At 45.3% G+C, this 20,640-nt stretch overlaps 1 protein-coding gene across 1 annotated transcript in view; it reads left to right on the top strand.

Annotated features, from left to right (window-relative positions):
* Positions 1-16,773, top strand: part of LOC144176036 (acid phosphatase type 7) — a 105,965-nt gene extending 89,192 nt beyond the window's left edge. The window contains exons 7-12 of the mRNA XM_077705143.1: positions 2,035-2,149; positions 3,862-3,975; positions 4,985-5,113; positions 12,031-12,102; positions 13,897-14,034; positions 16,478-16,773. Coding sequence (XP_077561269.1) covers positions 2,035-2,149; positions 3,862-3,975; positions 4,985-5,113; positions 12,031-12,102; positions 13,897-14,034; positions 16,478-16,549 — 640 coding nt within the window. The 3' untranslated portion in view covers positions 16,550-16,773. The remainder of the gene's footprint in view (positions 1-2,034; positions 2,150-3,861; positions 3,976-4,984; positions 5,114-12,030; positions 12,103-13,896; positions 14,035-16,477) is intronic.
* Positions 16,774-20,640: the final 3,867 nt, after the last annotated feature.

Raw genomic sequence — 20,640 nt, 5'->3', positions numbered from 1 at the left:
TTAAGGGTCGTTCGATCTTTTCCAACATTCATAAGGTGAGGTGCTTTCTGGAGTGCTGTGACGCCACTAACACTGGCGTCGCAGTGCTTCAGCTCGACCTAGAGAAAGCTTTTGACTGCGTGTCACATGAGATTGTTTTTCGAACCTTGGAGCGCCTATTTGTGTACAACACACGGTGCGCCAGGGATGTCCCCTGACCCCACTGGTGTCTGGTATTTATATCGAGGCCTTGTGTCAGAGCATCACCCGAAATAAGGCAATTAACGGGTACAAACTGCAGGCAACCGAAGTTAAGCTTTTGGCTTACGCGGATGATGTGGCGGTGTTTTTCGCCGACAAACGGAGCATTTCGTTTGTGGTGCAGACGGTCAAGCACTTCGGGGATGTCACAGGAAGTCGGGTTAATTGGGGAAAGTGTGACGGCTTTTGGCATGGAGCTTGGTTATCGACACCAATCACTTTCGAAAACTTGAGTTGGGCGACAACACCAGTGAAGTACCTGGGTAAGCCGCTTCAGCCTTATCGAGATAGCGAGCCCAACTGGCGAAGACAGGTAAACGATTTGAAGGAAAGGGCAGAGAAATGGAAAGGGGCGTGGCTGTCTGTATTCGGGAAGGCCACTGCATGTAATTTATTTCTCGTAGCAAAGATCTGGTTTGTGATGCAAACACTGCATTGATCAAGGGCTAATGTACAGAAATTGCACTAGGTCTTTGCCGTTTTTGTGTGGTCCTCAACGTGGGAAAGATGCAGTCGTACCAATTTGTTCAGGCGGGTCCGCGAGGGTGGCTTGGGGCTTGCACACCTGTACGTAAGACAGCTAGTTAATCGCTTCCTGTTTTTATGAGATACTAGGGATCCTTTTCTGCGCACGGTTATTCAAGTTCGGCTGGCGCGTCCATTACCTGCATTTGTCGTATCCTCAGGAAGCCTGACGGGTGGCACCCACGATTATTTGAAAGATGTTGTTATGTCTTTTCAGTTTCTAACTGCCCGTTTTTCCCTTGAATATTTGAGTTCGATTGCACGTGGAAAACTGTATAAGGATGTCTGCGATACTGTCTTTCCAATACCGTTGTACAGAGCTCTGTACTGTGGAGGCACAGGACAAGACGTTTTGAAACGTGTAAGACGAATGGAAGTTAATCCCGGAGTCAAGTCCTTTTTCTTTAAACTGCATACGGGTATACTTTCAGTGAAAACCTGGTTGCAAGAAAGAGGACTGTTTGTGCCCTGGGGAGTCAATGGCTGTACTTGCAAGCAACCGGAGAATATCGAGCGCGTTTTTCTGCATTGTTGGGCGGCCGTCTTCTTGTGGGATGTACTTCAGAGGACCATCCACAAGGACTTTCCACTGCATCCCCACGGCATCCGGTTTGTGAGTGTGGACAACGAAGAGAGGGTTCCCTACGATCTGGTCATGTTGTTGTGCCTCCACAGCATTTCGCGTTCACGCATGGCGTGGCTCCACGGGGACGTGGACGCGAGGCCGACAAGACAGTATTTTATAGAGAGTGTCACGCAATTCGTGGAGGTGCAATAGTCTAAGGAGTGCCTTCCTGAGTGGCTGTTAAGGGTAGAACCCCTGATGGCACTGAAGGAATTTTAAGCAACAATGCCAGCATAAGTCACGCTGGTAGCTGAACGTGTGATTTTTTTTAAAGTTGAAGTTGAAGTTTAATTCATGAAAAGTAAACGGTTACAAAGGAAGTTTACAGACAAGGGTTCCGAAATCAGCGACTGCACTGGGACCCTCGATGATGAAGCACACGAAAAACATTACAGAAGCAGCAGTGAAAGCGAAAACAAGTACAATAAAACCTTAGTGAAGAAAACAAATAAGCAATAAGATATACACCTTTTGTGTTCCCTTTGTTATGTAATGTCGAAGACCGGCAATAATAAAAAACTGAATTTCGTATGCTGTGTCGCTTACGTGCTAAAATTTCATAAACATTAAGCTATTTCAAGGTGTTTGCCCATCATAATTGACACACGTGCAATACATGTAAATTCATCGTATTTTTTTTCCAGCTTTGACATTGGGCCAGCGCACATCATCAGCCTCTCAACGGAATTTTACTTTTTCATCGAGTACGGTTTCCTGCAAATTAAAAACCAATACGAGTGGCTCGAACAAGATCTGAAGGTGAGCGCACGACGTATGCCGGCTTTACTCGTTACGCCATACACGGTTTCATATTCCCGTGTAATAGGTGATGTATACATTCCGATAAAAAACATTTTTTGAGGTGAGAACCAGTGGTAAAAATGCCGCACAAAAAAGGCAGAAGACGCTGCCCGTCTGTGTGTGTCTTCTTCGGCAGAATGCTCTTTGTACAGCGTCTTTCCCATGGTTCTCTCTTCAAAAATTATGAACCGACTGGCCCAGATTCCTACCTCAGTAAGAAACGTCCTTCCATCTAGATTTTGGTGCATTTTAAATGGTGGCGTGAGTGAATACGCAGGTAAAACGTTCAGTGACCATTCCTCAAGAGAGGCCTTGCTACCTTTGGCAATTCCTTACGGAAGCAATTTACAGCTGTTAGCCTCTGGTTGGTCGGAAAATATCATGTCGTAAACAGGAAACTCAGACAGGATGCAGCAGTTCTGGCTCAAGACGCCGAGTCCATGTGCCAGGCTAACTAAGCTTACATGTAAGAAAAACCACAAAACAAGCATGGAAACCGCATGATAGATGATAAGGCGCCGGTGAGCAATGAAACCCTCCCCCATGTGGTCCTGGTAAGGATTAGGTTTGCAGTTGCTCTAGAAAAAAGGGTTGAGGTCATTTGAGGGCGAAAACATGCATCCTGCTAGGCCGGACTCGGCATTTCTCGCCAAGGATGCCAAGCGCATGCGTCAGGACCCAGCATTTGCCAAGAGAAGTCTAGCGCAGGCGACAGGCCCGCCAAGACAACGACGAACGTTTCACACCCTTCCCCATTAGCATATGCAGTGGTTTTTGACAGCTGCGCAGGACATCCGCTTTCTCAGGGTGGCATGGCGTCCATTTTTAAAACAAACATTGTAATGAAGCTCTCAAGTGCTCGCGATTTGAGGAAGGAGGACTACGTAGGGTAGCTGCGTTTTAACATGCACCACAAAAATCTCCCACCGAAAGCCGGGTCGCCCTTGAGTTATAGTCCTCACTAAGGTGAGGAGCGTTTCAAGATGTGGCCCGTACTTCGGTGGTTGAAATGTCAGTTGTTTTTGTATGTGGTGATGTTCCCGAAGCGATCATGTAATGCGTGCTGCCAGCTAAATGAAGCAAACGAATATCTGGACAAAGCTTCAAGATACTCTCATGTGTGCCTCTCTGCAGATGCGCACACTCGAAACCTAATTACGTTAAATAAAATGATTGCGCTAAAAAGGGACACGGACGGAGTGAGGACAGACACACACGGCGCGAACTTCCAACTACTTTTTATTGCGCAATCGCCCTTTGCAAAGTGGATAAAGTTGACACAGTGGCAATAAAAAGTAGCTGGAAGTTTGCGCCGTCTCTGTCTGTCCTCACTCCGTCCGTGTCCCTTTTTAGCGCAATCATTTTATTTAACAATGGAGTACCAACGTGCCCAGGACGCTGCCCTAATTACGTATTGTTTACATTTCAGCACGAGCACAATAAGGTGTTATAAAGTGAGCACCAGCTTGCCATAAGCGAGGAAAGAGAAATGAATAAAACTAACCAGTAACCGCGTTCTCCCGTGTTATTTTATTGCGAGCGTACGTGTTTTTATGTTGCTTGTTCATCTACCGTACCCACTTTACTGCAAAGAGCCTCCAATGGTGGCCCGGACGTTCGGAGAAACCTGCGCAAAGGAGATTACGGCTATGTGACCTCTGCCTTCGCAGGAGGCCACGCGCCCCGAGCGTCGCCGTGAGCGGCCGTGGATCATCACCATGGGACACCGACCCATGTACTGCAGCAACAACGACCGCGATGATTGCACCATGAACGAGAGCATTGTGAGAGCACCCTGATGCTTTCCAAGTAGCTCGCTTCTTGCCCGACAAGGCGGAACCCCCCCCCCCCCCCCCCGAAGTTCCAAGCGACAAACTAGAACTCAGCTTCGGCGTGCTCGACAATTTAGCGCGTAGCAGCGGCATTCCTTGCACTGCCGACAGCTTTACGCATTGCCGCATGCGCAACACTTCATGGAAACGCACAGAGTGCACAAAACCATGATAAGCAGCACTGTGAGCGCTATTGTTGCTGAAAAGTAGCAGTACCGGCTAGGCAACGCCATAGCCTAGCTTGAAATTCCGGCTGAAATTGCCTCATTCGAGGGCAACACATTCATTTGCAGTCTCATAACGCTATATTTGGGCGCACAAATCAAAGGCAGCCTTTTTCAGTACTTAGCTTCAATAATATTTGGAAAGGTTCCACAAATGGAGTCGGCTGCGTGCCTCCTGCGTTTTTAAGAGCATGGCGGAACAGGACCTCAGAACTAAATTGTTCAATAATTAATCAAATTGCAGCCGAGTATAAAGATGGGCGGAAACCAGATTTTGGTCCCACGGCACCAGGGAAACCCCTCACGGGTATGCGTGGGCGGTATATACGAAGGGTATACATCCCTAGCTGCGAATAACTTTCGCTGCTTCTCATTGTACTTGTGATAGTGCACCGGCAGCGGCATCGGAATGATAGTGCACCGTAGTGATAGTGCAGCGGTGGATAGTGCAGCGGTAGGGATAGTGCAGCGGCAGTAAGACTGTACCGCCTTACAATGCGAACACAATCAGCATCAAGTCAGTATGGGGAAATGAAGATTCATAGTCTGAGTGATTTCTGGCAGCGCGAAGCACGCATATTCATTAGCAGGAAGTTTCAAGCTGAACATAACAGCACAATGAGAAGCACAGAATTGAGGCTGTCGAAAGCAGAACGTTGCACCATCGCCACGCTGACGCCGCCTGAAACACCGGTCAGATCCATGAAGGAATCCGGGGCCACTCTATAATATCGCAGGTGCGCAAGGGCATTCCGCTGGTGCACCTGTACGGCCTCGAGGATCTGTTCTACAAGTACGGAGTGGACCTCGAGTTCTGGGCACACGAGCACTCCTACGAGCGCCTCTGGCCAGTGTACGACCGGAAGGTACGTGGCGCCCGGCCGCAGCGGACCGATCACAGCCTGAATGCGAACGTAGCAGCTGCTCGAGCACCACTAGGCTGTACTTCAGCTATTTGGAGCCATCGCCGAAACAATATCAACATCTGTATAACCTACCCGGTACCCCTGCCCTTTTGCGACTGCGAAGAAATCAGAGCGCCCTATCTCCACTGTGAATCGTATTTAGACGGCGTTCACACCCACAAAATTTGTGAAGTTAAATGAAGTGTTGTAGGTTTGGTAGGATTGTCATGTCGCTCACAAAGCTCTTACCGCCACTGAGCTCAAGTACAATGACTACAACGGCACGACGTTTCTCCAGCAAAAAAAAAAAAACAGACTGGCCAGCCACACCAAAGTAAAAAAATTTCAATGAAACTTCACTGCTGCGAAATTTAGGGCTTTGTATTTAGGACTTATTTGTTACAAACGAATGTAATTAAATTAGCAGGACTTCATATGCAGCAGTGACCGTAGTAAAGCTGATAAAGAAATTTTAAGCTAGATATGGCTCTACGCTTCTAGAGTTTTTGGAGGTTTGCCCTATTGGGTAAAGTGGTTACGCTAGAGTGACGCGAATAAACACAACAAATAAAACGCGAAGCTAAATTCTGTACTCTTTCAATTTTACTAATCGAGTATTGTTGGTAAGGGCTCCAAATAACATCTGCATACTCCAACGTAGGTCGTTCTAGTGCTTTGTAAGCGTTTAATTTCATAGCCCGAGGGGTATTAGGCAACTTTATTTTCAAAAGGCCAATTTCTGAAGTGCACCCTGACAAACGTTGTCAACGTGCGTTTCCAAACTGAGGTTACTTTGAAGTGTGATGCCTAGATATTTAACCTTATCAGTTCTGTTGATGGTAGCATTACCTAAAGAATAAGCAAAATCGAGGGGCCTCTTTTTGTTGCTGAATGTAAAACAAATGTCTTAGTAGTATTTATTCTTAATCCCCACTTTTTACACCATGTCTCAATTGAGTGCGAAGCACTGTTTAACTTTGTATGGTCGTCTCGGGTGTTAATAGCTGTGTATACCACGCAGTCGTCCGCGAATGATTTAATATGAATAAGGGGTTCCACAGTAAGATAAATGTCATTCATGTATACTAAAAACAGGAGAGGGCCCAGCACAGAGCCCTGTGGAACTCCAGAGTACACGTACAACTCTAAGGAGACACAATCATTAATGGCGATACACTGTGTTCTCTTTCTTAAGTAAGAGTCTATCCGTGCGACTACTTTTCGTTAAATTCCAATTGTAATTAGTTTTTTAATTAGATCTGGATGGGGGACGACATCAAACGCCTTTGACAAATCTAGAAATATAGCGTCGGTTTGACCATCTGTATTGAGTGTACTAAATAATTCATCAGTTATTTCAGCTAGTTTGGTGATGGTTTATAAACCAGATTGAAAACCATGCTGTTTGGAATAAATCAAATGATTATATTCTAGGTGAGTAATGATGGCCTTATAGGTAATATGCTGAAATAGTTTACAACAAGTACTCGTTAAGGAAACTGGCATGAAGTTGCTAATTTCCAGAGCGGAGCCAGATTTCTGCACGGGAATAATTTTTGCCGAGCGCCAATCATCAGGAATAGTCGCAGTGTGTGAAGGCATAATAAATTTGAAGCAAATATTTAGTTACCCATGCAGGATATCTACTTAAAAAGTATGGTACAGTTGTTTGGGACCAGGTGATTTCTTCACGTTGAGTTTATGCAAAAGGCTGAGGACAGCATCCACTGTTATTTCTACTTCAGGCATGGGAAAATCAAAAACATATGGCGGCAGTACAGCGTGCGAAGCTGTCTGCGTGAACACGGATTGGAAAAAAGGCATTAAATTCGTTAGAAATGGTAATCGCGTCAACAATACTTTTGCCTCCGAAATCCGAAATCCATTGTTTAATAAATTCCGTTCATTAAACTCCAAAATTCATTGTTTATCTTTTGAGAGATAGCGCCAAATTTTGCGGGGTTCGTTGTCCACGAATGACTGTAGAGTAACGAACAATAAATGCTCCTTTGCCAATCGCGTTTTCCCTTCAGATTACACATAAGGCTTTGTAGGTCGCTTGTGTTACCGCGTTTGCGACGTCGCTTATTTTTTCGCTTTAAATCGATCATTTCTCGCGAGAACCAAGGGTGTTCTCTAAAAATGAGTTTTCTTTTTATTGGTACATACTCTCGCTCGTAAAAGAAAACGATTTCTTTAAAGTTTGACCACATTTCTTTAACATCCGTGATTAGGCTAAAACTTACGAAGCGCGATTTCAAATATTTTAAGACCGCATTGTCGTCCGCATAAGTGTAATCTCTGACAAGAATTTCTGATGGTTTAGTAAAAGAACGTGCACGCGACACAGGAAATGACAAAGCAAGCAACTTGTGATCAGATATTCCGTTTTCAACACTAGCGGATGAGCTTTGAAGAGAGCTGCTAAGTATTAAAAATGTCAGATGAAGGAGTGATGATAACGAGTCAACAACCCTAGTAGCGTCGGAAACTAATTGGTGTCAAGAAAAGTTGAACCCCGTCGTGAGCAGTACATCCGCACTTTTGAACTGTTTACCATCATGTGATGTGGCCTCCGCAAACGGACCCGCAAACGGGCCCCGCAACACGTTTTCAAGTTTTTTTGAAATATTAATGCTTGCATGACGTTGTCAGCCACCACATCCAGTGCTTTGATTAGGGGTCACTAAACACCTAGTTAAAAATTACAGCTCTATGCTTATCAGATAAGTTATAAACTTTGTCAAAAGATTTTTCTCTCTTTCCCGGTCTTGGCGTTCTTCGACCGCTGGAATTATGTCATTGTACAGCGGTGTAGCGGCTATTGGCCGGCTTTCGTTCAGTTGCACCAATGAACGCATTCGATAACCGCTTTAGAAAGAACGCCACAAAAGCAAAGCGGAAAAGGGAAGGGGTAATTGCTGTGACGAGAAAATCACGCAGTGGCGCTTCCGTGCTGGGGTGAAATGTATAGCCAATGAATAGCAAAAACAGCGCAAAGGACGGGAGAAGGAAGAACAACAGGACGAAGCGCTGACTAACCACCAACTGCTTCATATCTGTGAATGGTTTATAAAGGCATGAAGGAAGGGAGGCGGAGGCGGGAACAGAAATAAACAAAGGTTGCAAACTTTACAAGGCGAAAGGATCGGACAGAAATCTTATTTCTTTTGATAGTAGGGCCAATCACGGAGCGCTCCCACAGGTGTCACCGCGTCCATACATGCGGTGCGCCTCGCAAATTTCGCGAGTACGTTGGTCCTTGTATCTTTTGATGATTTGACACTTCTTGAACGAAGGTCCCGTTGTTCCTGTTGCCCTGTTTTTCTTCCTTGTCCCGTCCTTTGCGCTGTTTTTGCTATTCTTGAATATGTACCAACTAGCCCAAATTTTTACCTTGTTGAGAACTATAGCTTCCGCAGTGCTTCCGGACGCGAAGGAAATAGTGAAATCGTTTGTCGGAAGTGTAACACAAAAGTATTCGCCCATGCGCTGCTGATAGTGCGTGCTCAAAGTCATTTACCCTTTTTACGTACCACCCCACTCGGTCAACCAAAACAATGCGCTCTTGGTCATGAAGTGTGGAATGAGATGTTTCCTCACTGAATGAGGAATGGTCCACCCCGACGTGGTGAAACTTTTTGTTATTTTAAGGGGTCATTAGGTGTAGATGTCTCGCTGTTACATAAAATGTAGGTCGAGGTTAGCTCTTGTTATTGTCTGTCACGTCTTTCGCCTAGTTTCTCCGCGCTTAATGATATCTGATGATGTGATGATGGGGTACTGATCTAGCTTGTACCCGTAGACCCGGCATATGACGGCACATAAGTAAAGAGGGTTTATAATAAGGTGAAAAATGAGGTTTATTAAAGGAAAGTTCTGGTGGTATCACTGGCGGCGTCTGTAACGAGAAAACGGCCTTCAGGAAAGCCAACTTCCTCTGACGTTGAATAGGAATGATCGTGCGTGAAGTCAAAGAAAAAACGCTTGCGGTGACAACCTAGGTCCCACGCCTCATGAAGCTGGCCTCTATCCGATTGCTCCATTTCGACATGGTCTTTTTTTGATTAATGCATCGAAAATTTAGGCACACTCACCGTCACACATAACGACTAAAATACAATACAAAGACAAGCAGGCATCAATGAATAATCACAAAGTCGAACTGTGTTTTGCGTCCATCAAAGGTCAGGCAAGCAGGTAGAGGCATCCAAAAGATTCAACCAGTCCGGTGGATCATTATGCGCCCCATGAACACTCCGCACCAACGCAGCCAGCTCATGAAAAATAGACTTAGTTGGTAATACTTGATTGCTGGCTAGTTGGTTCATGATGTACGAAAGAATAAGTTTGCGCAGAAGACGAGGACGAAGAGACGAGAGGACAGGACGAGCGCATTTTTCTTTTTTTTGACAGGACGAGCGCAACTTCCAACTTTATTTTACATGAAATAGCAAGACACATTTATACCCCCACTAGTGTCCCCCTCTTTCCCATCACCATTTGCACCACCCGATAAGGCGTAACAAAAGCACAAATCAAATACAACAAACAAAACAAATCAATTCGATAAAAGGGCTTAACATAAAATTACCAGATAACAGATACGACTTAGACTGTGTACGTCTTCCAGAAAACCCGTGACGCACTTTAAAACATAGATGAACTAGTAAAATCAGAGCCAAAAGAAGTAGGACAAGAATAAGACGACATGACGACACCAAGAATGACGACATAAGACGACATGACGACACAAGACGACACTAAAAATAAGACGACATGATAACACGGGTATAAGGATGGAAGCTAAGAACAAACACAGCTCGCGTTTGCGAGACATATGAACAGTTAAAACAAATCAAACTTCGAGCTTACACACGCTTTTTAGTATTAACAACGTATCCACCTTAAATCAAGCAAGACCGAATAATAGCATAAAATCGCAGCCGAAAGGCATTAAAACGCTAAATATAGAATAACACAATGGGTTGGATGGGAAAAGGAAGTGGTGACCAACACAGAGTGCGCGTTGCAACATTTAACAAAGCCTAAAAGTAACTATAAATATCGAAATCTTTTAAACATGGCCTTCTAAGAAGGCTAACTCAGTGGGTAGGAGGGTTACCGAGGGCATACTGACGCAATCTTTCCAAAAGTATCTAATTTTGTAGGCTTCTATAATTTCTGTTTCTGTTTGATCGTTAGCTCGTGCAAGGAATTCGGTATCTTCAAGCTTGGGAACGCACCCGCAGGTTTTACAATGTATACCCAGATGCCCCCACCCCCCGATTTATTTTTAACAGAAAGATTGTGCTCCTGCGCTCTCTCATTAAAACAGCGCCAAGTTTGTCCGATGTATACCCTTTTGCAGGTCAAAGGAATTTTGTAGAGTACGTTTGAAACGCATTTCATGTAGCGTTTCTCGTGTCTTTTTTCACACCCTCTATTTTTCCTTTTAGACATTAACGGGCACAGTTTTGCTAATTTACACCGGGCTGAAAAAACCATTCTTATATTGTACCGGCTGGCTACTTTTTTAATGTTGTGCGACACTCTGTGGATGTAAGGCATGACGTGCTGATTGTTACTTTTGAGCTTGGTTCATATTGCCAGCAGATGTGATTACTTGAAATGCTGCGGTTTAAATCTAAATTAATGTCTGAAGTGGGGCCAGTTGGTTCATTATGAACTGAAGCAAAACAGCGCGAAAAAACGAAGGACGAGGGAGAACACACACACGAGCGCTGCTTGAGAACACACACACGAGAACACACACACGAACCGTCTAAACACTGTAGACGGTTGTGTTGGGGAATTTCATAGGTAAAATTAAGTCCATCAGAGGCTGAAATAAAATGCTTGACAATTTCGCTGGCCCGTTTTGGAAGGTCAGTGTCAGCAGTTGTTACAAGCACTAGATAATCATCTACATATCTTAGAACCTTCACCACCCCCAAATCTTTAAGCTGTCCTTCGAGGCGTTTATCAAATGATGCTAAGTAAATAACAGAAAGAGCAGGAGCTATTGATGACTCTATGCAGACGCCTGATTTTTGAACATAAAAATGATCCTGATGCATGACAACTGTCGACTGCTGGTAAAACTGAAGAAGCCCGATAAACTGTTCGGTTGCGCTCGTCGTGTGCTCTCGTCTTTTCGTCCTCGTCTTCTGCGCAAACTTAGACTTAGTTGGCCTGGGGGGTTCCCCATGCCGGTCAGTCATGCGGCACTGCTACAAGATGTATAAAACTAGCATTACAAAAACGTTTAAGGTACCCAATTAACATCATGAATCGGCAGGAACCGCATGGTATAAGCAGTAATTTCAATTCCCTTCTTGAGAGCCCGCTGCAAAATGTCCCAGAAGAACACAGCGCCACGGCACAACACAAAACAGCGATCAATTGTATCTCGTTGATCGCATAGACGACAATTGTCCAACCGCGAATGGGCATTCCCTTTTCGCGGAGCCATGTCTTAAGTGGGAGTGTGGAAGAATGAAGCTTGAAGGAAACCGTTTTTGCATTAGGCGGAACGCACATACTCATTACATGTTTTAAAACATTGCTTTTCTGTGGTCGAAGCAGTTGGGAAAACTCAAACGACAGCCACATAATCCCTCTGGAGAGAGCTTCGCGTTCCGGCATTGTCGTGGTTAGATGAAGGGTGCGTGATTTTTTAACCGAGTTGTTTCAGAGACACAGGCTGCTGTAGAGTCCATGTGTCTGAAATATCCCTGATTTGGTTGAAATGCCACGTGAGTACCTAGGATCTAACATCTCTAACATCTTGCGCAAAGACGTTTTCTGGCGAGAGATGGTGATAAAACGGCTAGACATTCCACCCTTGTTGACCGAGATGCTATTTTCTTCTTCAGGTATACAACGGCAGTGCGGAGAACCCCTATACGAATCCAGGAGCACCAGTGCACATAATCACAGGATCGGCGGTGAGAGGCTTTCCTATTGTGAAGGCTTTCCCTCAATCGACGGGGCACATTTGATCCAGCGGACGTAACCCTTAGATGACTTAAGCTGGAAAATAATCATTGCCGAATATGTGCCCGCCGCACATTGCAACGAACGGACGAATGAATGCTTTTTTTCCCTCTGGCTTCTGGAATATTAATTTGTTATTTGAAAGAGGAGATGAAACACAAAACTTGGCCGCGTATCTGCTCCTTCCATTGAAATGTCGACAAAAGACGATAGTCTTTCGTCAACATTTGCCGCGTAAAGGCATGCTTTCGCTTGCCCACTCACCTCTCATGCTGTTCCTCTCCCGTCGCGCTCCTCCTAAGGCAACCACGCTAGAGGTTAGCTCAAGTCAATGCCTCGATGCCAGCGCTGCCGTACGGTGGATACGCGCGTGCATCGAGGCGCCCTACTTTAGCGTTTATAGAACCACGTTGCCCTACTTCATGTGCGCCTGTCCTCAAGACACCTTTCCACCCATAGTTAATGAAGAGCAGTGGGAGGGAGCGCTGGGCAGCTCGGACTTAAGAGGTCCACATACTTCTGGCCACCCGTGCTGCCAACGCCGTTGCCGGCCTCACATCGGCGGACAGACCGATTACTTAAACCAGCCTAAGGCTCACAAAGCGATTGCTCCTCCTCCACGTGCGTTCCAAGCAGAACGTGGAACCTATCTAGTGGAACGTTTCGTAACTGTTTCTGTTTGATTTCTTAAAATGCCTCTAGAAACTTTACTGGCGCGGGAGACAGCAGTCGACAGAGTAAATGCAGTTATGTAGTATTTCATTTGCTATCGCAGAAATCAAGCATCCATGACTTCGTTATAAAAAACACTGTAAATATCACTTATGTGTTGGTTTTCTGCCTCATAATTGCGTAATGTTTTGTTCTTGTTCAACAATGTCGACAAGTATGAACAATGCCACCGTAATGAAATGTTTAGATTTGGAGGTGTATATAAACACCTATTGTCGAGGTTCAGTTCCAGTTTGGCCGGATGGGTGAATAGAGTTACAGACCAAAATTTTCTCGTTCAGGTAGCCCATGAAATGCTACCCTTTTTAAAAGCCCGATTAACAAGCGCGGGCACTGGCCTCGGACTGACCACGCAATAAAATAATATTTTGCAATATTTCCAAACCGACTTTATAAATTAAAAAAAAAAAAATTCGAAGCATTAAACGCAAGTATCTTTTTTGTCTCAAAGCTATTGGGAAGTTTCTGTACCACGTTGAGGATAAATTTGGGCGATCTTTACTACATGTAAAAAGTTGCGTGCCATAAAATCTCATTTGAATAACATAGCCTCGTACGACTCTAAGCTTGGGCTCGCCAATTTGCGTGAATTGCACTTGTGGTGCTTCGTAAAAGCAATAATCACCATAAGCTTTATTATGGACGCTCTTCTAACCACTCCGCCACATCGTCATCCGAATGTATTCTTAAAATCTGTAACCATGCTATACTATTAATGGTGTTTATAGCATGATTTTACAAAAGTAAAGTCTTTAGACATATCGTTGTCAGTATTATGACAGAAAATAGATTGATGAAAAGTTGTTGTCTTCCTCTCAGGGGCAACCTTATAGGGAGGGGAGTAATGCACTTAGCGTGGTACTAATGCTTGTTGATAATGGCGATAATGCTCGTAGCTCCGTGCAAGCTATTGCGTACAGGTATTGCCTACAGTTGTGCGTGGCTGCCACTGAGGGGGAGAGCAGGTGCTAGAAAGCAGAAGTGCACGCCTCTTATTTCTGCCTCCTCTGCAGGGGTGCCAGGAAAAGCTGGACCCATTTGTCAAGAACCCCTCTGATTGGAGTGCGGTGCGCTACTCGGACTACGGCTACACGCTCATGACGCTGCACAACAAGACGCACCTCACTCTGCAGCAGTTCTCGGTGGAAAACGTGAGTCGCTGAAGGACCCTGCGGTAAACAAGGGCCCGGACTTTCAATGCTCTTCTGGCCTAAGGGTACCTGGAAGCAAAACTGCTGTATTCCGCAAATCACTGTGGCATCTAGGTTTGAAATTCTTTGAAATTCTAGATTTAAAATTCGAGCAGCTAGTTCTGGCCGAGGCGTCTAGCTCGCTTTAGCTGTATTCACATGGCTCGTGTACCCTGAAGCTGTGCACGCGGGTGATGGGAACGCTGGCTATGTACTACGAGCAGTCAGCACGCCTACGAATGCAGCATTTAGGGTGGATATGGCCCACCTTAGCAGCAGTAAGGGCACCTTATTAAACATGTGGACGCATTGATCTTGGCCTAGTTGTGTCAACCATTGCTTCAATTTTGTCACCGGCGGGATTCGACCCGTGTCCGTTAGATCAACGGAGTTGGAGTAAGTCGTCTTACCCACTCGGCTACGACCATGAGTTACTACCTGTGAGTCAAACGGCTTACTCACTCGGCTGTGGCTGTGGGGAGAGGAATCAAGCCACCTTCTCGACAGAGAACACGTGGCAGCTGCGGGCGCCTAGTTTAAGTGTGCGCGTTCCGTTCGTTCGCTTTGCTTCTTCGATTTGCTTCTTCTTCGCCGTTACAGCAACAAACTATTTAATGTGGGCTGCCCACATGAAAAAGTTATCTCTCCCTCTCGAATTATTCGCGAGAACGGCGAGGTAGGATTCCTTTGCACGCCGAGGCACCTAGATCAAGAAACGTAGCTCTGGGGGCCTTTTGCTCCACGCACACCTTGGATTGCACGGGCTTTGACAAATTCAGAGAAATTAGCGACCGCTTTACAGAACGGCGGTTTCCTCGCACGTGCTTTTTTCCGCACCAGTAGGATTTCGCACGTGCTGATCAGCACGGCTTTTCGGAAGAGCCGCTGTGATAGATGACACCCCGTGTAAAAAATAGAGAGAGAGAGAGAGAGCAGATAAATTACTCCGTTCCGGCAGCATCTCAATTGCTCTGTGGTCCCACACCGGGTTGCAGAAGATGAAAGAATTCAGATTTGCGCGGCGAAAGCAGCCGAAAAATCTCGACCCACGGGCGTTTTCGCTTTCGCCAAAGGTGACCACTTTCCCAAAATTTCCAAGGGTCATTATGTTGCCCTTCGTGTAAAAAGAACGCTTTGAAGACCACCCTTCCAAGAACTATGACTAACAAACAAGGAAAGAGGAAAAGCTTAACACCCCCTGTCTTTCGCCTGAATTCTTGTGCTGTTGTGTTGTCCCATATAAGCAATGCTAAAAACAGACGTCGTACAACCGGAGAATCTGTCGCTGGTTCCAAATTCTTAAAGGGACACTGAAGGGATCTCTAAACATTGTAGGATTACTTGTGCAAGTTCTGAGGCGTCGGCCTAGAGCCCCTGGGTTTGTGGCAGCACATCCGGGCAGTTAGACGGCCCAGAGTTGATCCTCCGGGTTGGAGCTGCGCATTACCAGCTGCCTATTACCTGAGTGCTTCAATGCTTTTGTGGTCACGAAACTGCCGCCCAAGCTTCATTTGGGGACAAATGCTACCGCTCGAGGCGCCACCGCAGATCGGAGGGCATCGGGTGGCCGCCGCCGCTCTGTAGGTGCAGCTGCGCGTGGCAGAACCTGCTTCCGCCTTTGGCGGCACTTTCTCGATAGAAACGCGCTGTTGGCAATTCTGCCATCAACGGTTGCTACAAAATGAAGCCGGCAGGAAAATGTTGCAATCGCAAACATTACGGGGAACGCCAATGTGTGGGATACTTTAGGGAAGTTGCGTACCGAGGTGATGTAAATTTCTTCCTGAAATTTGACCGCGCTCCTCATAGCCTTGCTCATATGCGTAGCAAAACGGGATCCCACCTTCCGCACCATTGCGTAGCTAGTGAAAGCAAGCCGTGCGAGCCAGCTTTGACTCAGACGAAGGTGCTGAGCAAAAGCCGAGAACAGGTGGCAACAGTATTAATCGAGGCCTTCTTCATTCGAAAGCATGGTGTGCAGTGTTGAGTGAACCATCCATATCTTTGCATGGAAATGAGTATGCATTTTTAAACCTTTATATGTTGTGATAAAGACGGTGACATGTGTGTGCATGTGCTGGTGTGCCCCATTTTCCAATAAACTAGTAGTGAGTCTGCGCCCGCCCTGTCTATTCTCTTCCTTGTCCGTCCCGTTTTAAGTATAAGTATTTAGGTCGTCGTCAGAAGAGTGGATAATCTGAAATGTAAGAAGACAGAATAGACGGGACAAGCGCATTTTTGCTAATTGTGAATTGATCGCGACAATTGCACATTCCAACTGATCCTGTTAAGAGTTTTGTAGATGGAGGACGTGTTTCTTACTTAACTGCAATGAAAGCGGTGATCGTGATGCCATAATTCCTGTGTTATTGTTATTCAGTGCTTGTTTTGCTCAATTTTTCAGGGCCGGCAACTGTTGGACGAGATAACAATAGTGAAGGACCGCCACGGAACCTACGACAGTGCTACCCGCTAGGATGTGCACATAAGAGCGCTCCATGACGTCGCACTATCAATCCCAGGGGCCCCTTTCTCTCCATGCAACGCGGCGGCATCCACCGTGCAGTGCCGCTCCCCACCCAAGGAGTGGCTCTGCAAGCGTCCTTCTCCGCGAGTCTTGTACTCGGCAGCGTCTCTAGAGTAGCAGTATGCGACGTTTATTGTTAAATTTTGCAATGAATAAATGACCTTGCTCACCTATTGCGCGGTGGTTTGCGTGCTACTGCACTGTTGTTGTTGGTAAACTTTATTTAAAGAAACAGAAATCCGAGGTTCATGAGTTCCTGTGCTCCCGTTTCCCCAGCACAGTTTCCCCCAGCTCGCCTCGCTGGTTCTCTACAAACGCAATTCTACGTGTGATTGCCTATGAAAACACAGTTCGGCGCTCACAGGGACACGAATGAGGGCCGGACGGAGGCGCCTTATTTTCGCTCCTCACTCGTGCTTTGCGACTTTTCTGTGGCGACGTGGGACCCATCGTAGGGCCATGGGCCGGCTTTAGCAGGACGCCAGGGCTCGAAGTACGCTGCTCGAGGCAAAGGCCAGATGTCCAAGGCGTGCGTGTTTCGAACAGGATTTGGTCACGCGCCAAATGATGCGCATTTTCACCTGTTCGCCCCATGCAGTGTCTGCTAACCGGAGTATGAAAGCGTAACGCAAAACGCGAAATGTGCAATCACACTCTGACAGCACCGATAATAAAATGGCTCCTAATTAACAATAAATGCGTAGAAGAATAGTATTCTGCAAATACGGCAGTTGTGAACTGCAGAGCACAATCTTTCCAAAAAAAATGGATGCCATTAAGAGCTGTTAGAACACGTCGTTTGAGCATTTTTCATTCCATAACGATTATATGCAAGGTTACTGCTTGAGTCATGATCTGCACCGTTCTAGAATTACCCTCCGCCATTTGTAAGCTGCTCCTGTGGTCAATAGTGGTTAGCCAGCAGGCTTGCCCAGCAAAGTAAAACCAAGCCAGCACAGTCTGGTAGCCAGCCGTACCATGAAGGTGATGACCGCTTTCATGTGGACCAAGAGGGAAAGGAGCGGGAGGTTCCAGAAATGGATAATCCGGGAAAACAAAACTCTGATTTCAAGTGAAAACAGTTCTTTGCTATTGTAACGTTTTGTGTTGATGTAAAATGCTCGTATAGTCGTAAAGCGTAAAGCCCATGTTTCAAATGCTTTCAACGACAATTTTAAATCAGTCTTTTGCTCATGACGACCCTGTAATGCCACTATTTGGAACTATTTCGCCGCAAATGCCTGATGTTGTTGTTAGCGAACAAAGCATATTGAACATGCTTGTGAACTTCGATATCAGAACATCTTGTGGAACGGATAATATCCCTAATGGGTTCTCAAAGAGGTACGCTCAATAGATGTGGAAGTAGCTCTATGCTCTTTTTTCAACAATCGCTGCGCGAGGACCTGGTTCAGGACGACTGGAGAACAGCCACAGTCTGGCATATGCATAAATCTGGAAATAAGCAAAGTGTCGAAAATTATCGTCCTGTTTCACTGACTTCAATCGTTTGTAAGCTTCTCGAACACATTATCCATAATACTGTTTCAAAATTTTTGGATGAACATAACACCTTTACCCAACATCAGCATTGCTTCAGGAAGGGATTTTCAACTCTGACACAATTGATATTAAGAATACCCCACTTCGCTACTGCAATAAATAATGGTAAACAGACTGGCGCCATTGTAATGGCTTTTTCAAAAGGTTTTGACAAAGTTTCACACGATAAATGAGTACAAAAATTAGAGACATCTATCAGGAATAATGCACTAGCAGAATGGATATCGGCCTACTTGAGCAAGTGGGAATAATTTGTTGTTTTTAGCAATCATTCTCGTAAGGTTGCTGTTGACTCTGGCGTCTCTCAGGGATCGGTGATATGACCCCGTTTATTTATTTTTTTCATTAACGACATAGTAACTGATATACATGCAAATATTAGACTTTATGCCGACGATTGTATTATTTGCTGAGAAGGACCAGGTTTTCTGAAACGAGTCGCTAAACAAGGTTCTTTCTTGGTTAAAGGCTTGAGCAATGTCCATCAATTCTGAAAAAATAATAAACTGTGTTTATTTGTTATAAGAAAAGCAAATACAATTTTTAATGCTCTACAAATAATTTCATTCGTTCTGAGGTTACTTCTTACAAATACTTTGAGTTGTTGATAACAACCTTAACTGGACAAAACACAATGACATAGTAAGCTCCAAGGCTAACCAGAAAGTATTCTTTTTCGGGAGGGCTTTGAGGCTTTCACCTTCATCCGTTCGCATCCTTGCATACAAATCGATAGTATTGCAAATACTTGATTATGCCGCTGTCATCCGGGATCCTTTCACGCAAGCTAACATTCATAAATGAGAGAGAAAGGCCAGTTCTCTTCATATAAGTGAAAGCTTGTTTATTGGAACTTCAATAATTCGAATTTATGGGTAGTTCTAACTGTGCGATTTGGTCCTGCCAAGCTTGCATAGAAGCTCTATGTATAAAATAGTCCGTTGATGCGAACGTGATCGGTGGGCCCCCTCGCAGATGATTCGAACAACGCGCCCCCGCGCTGGAGGCTTGGTGCGTGGGGTACGGCCGCATTTTTCACGCAGACGACGCCTACACACGTCGGTGCGTCGCCCCCGGAACGGAGCAAAAAACGGAGAGAGAAGGTAAAATTGGGTGAAACCAATTCAAACCCGTAAAATGGACGCTTTCGAACACCTCTTCTTTGTGGACTACAACGGCATGAATGCACTAGTGCAGTGCTTTGTAGTGCGCTGACAGATGAGGGCACGATTTATTGATTCAGGAACGCAAAAACTGTCGCTGCCAGTGAAGATGAAGAGGGCGATAACTTGGCACCAGTGCGGCCGTACGCTCGAATGACGCGGTCGGATGGAACACCACCCCTTTCGTCTTCACAAAAAAAAAAAAGGCGGAAAGGAGGCCTTCCCCCCATATCCGCTACTTAGAGACAAAAGTGCTCGCCAGGTCAGGTGATAATGACTGGGTCTATCAAGAAATGAGTTATTGACACGTAGTACTGCTTCCCTATCGCCGTGTGTATGATTGTTATTCTTCACCTTCGTTAGCCCGAATTTTTCTTATTTCGAACTGAGACGGAGTCCCCTTGCGATTGGAATGAATGAGCTTTTACTGTATAACAGCTATAGACGAACCACGGTAACTGAATGTTAGTAAGAGCAAGCTTACCTACACTAACCGAAGAAAGCCGTGTATATCACGTTTAAAATTAATGGGCATCGCCAGATAGATATTGGAAGAATGATTTCTTCTTCGTTAGGTTACACCACTAGACAACGTCATGATTGTACAATAACTGCGTTTCGTACCCGCAATAATTCAAATATTCTTTTTTCCCTAAAACCGTGAAGGAGTGAAATACTTTCAATCGCAATCAAGTAAAAAATATCGGTTAGCTTTCTTTGCCGCTGGCCTGAGACTAAGAGCGAAATAATTTTATTTGTGTTTTGAGACTAAGAGTGAAATAATTTTATTTGTGCTCTGTTTTCTTTTCGTAAAGAGCGAATGGTGATTCATCTGTATGATTGAGTTCCGTTTGCTTACTTTTGTAAAACGTAAGTGATGCTTCATTGTTTGCCTTGTGCTATACGGCTGGCTGCTTACTGTGTGAAATGCGAGTGATTGTTCCATCTGTTTGCCTTGTGTTATATGCTTATTTTTAATTTCTACCCACGAGCTAAAATCCCTCCAGAGGATTGCAGTGTCCATAAATAAATATTGTTGCACGTAGCCGCACGTGATAGATGCAACGTACGATTTCAATATTGGTGCGCTTCCCTTTCCTCGAATTGTTACCAGGAATTGTGTTGCTATTGATCTCAGGGGCAATATTTCGCAGTCGATTACGAAACTGATCTTACGTATAGGAAAAAAATTTCACGCATTTCCACGAAGTGAATCAGGACGAGTGGGTAAAGCACTGGGGATCGTTCTTACCGTAAATCACCCGAGAGAGTGCTTACTGCTGCTAAACGATGTCCAATCCAATTTAATCCGAT

Source organism: Haemaphysalis longicornis, unplaced genomic scaffold, assembly GCF_048455015.1.
Source record: "Haemaphysalis longicornis isolate Haplotype H1 unplaced genomic scaffold, Haemaphysalis longicornis Haplotype H1 scaffold_3, whole genome shotgun sequence".
NCBI classification, from domain to species: Eukaryota; Metazoa; Arthropoda; class Arachnida; order Ixodida; family Ixodidae; genus Haemaphysalis; species Haemaphysalis longicornis.
The sequence above is the reverse complement of the archived record's forward strand: the minus strand, read 5'-3'. Positions and strand labels throughout refer to the sequence as shown.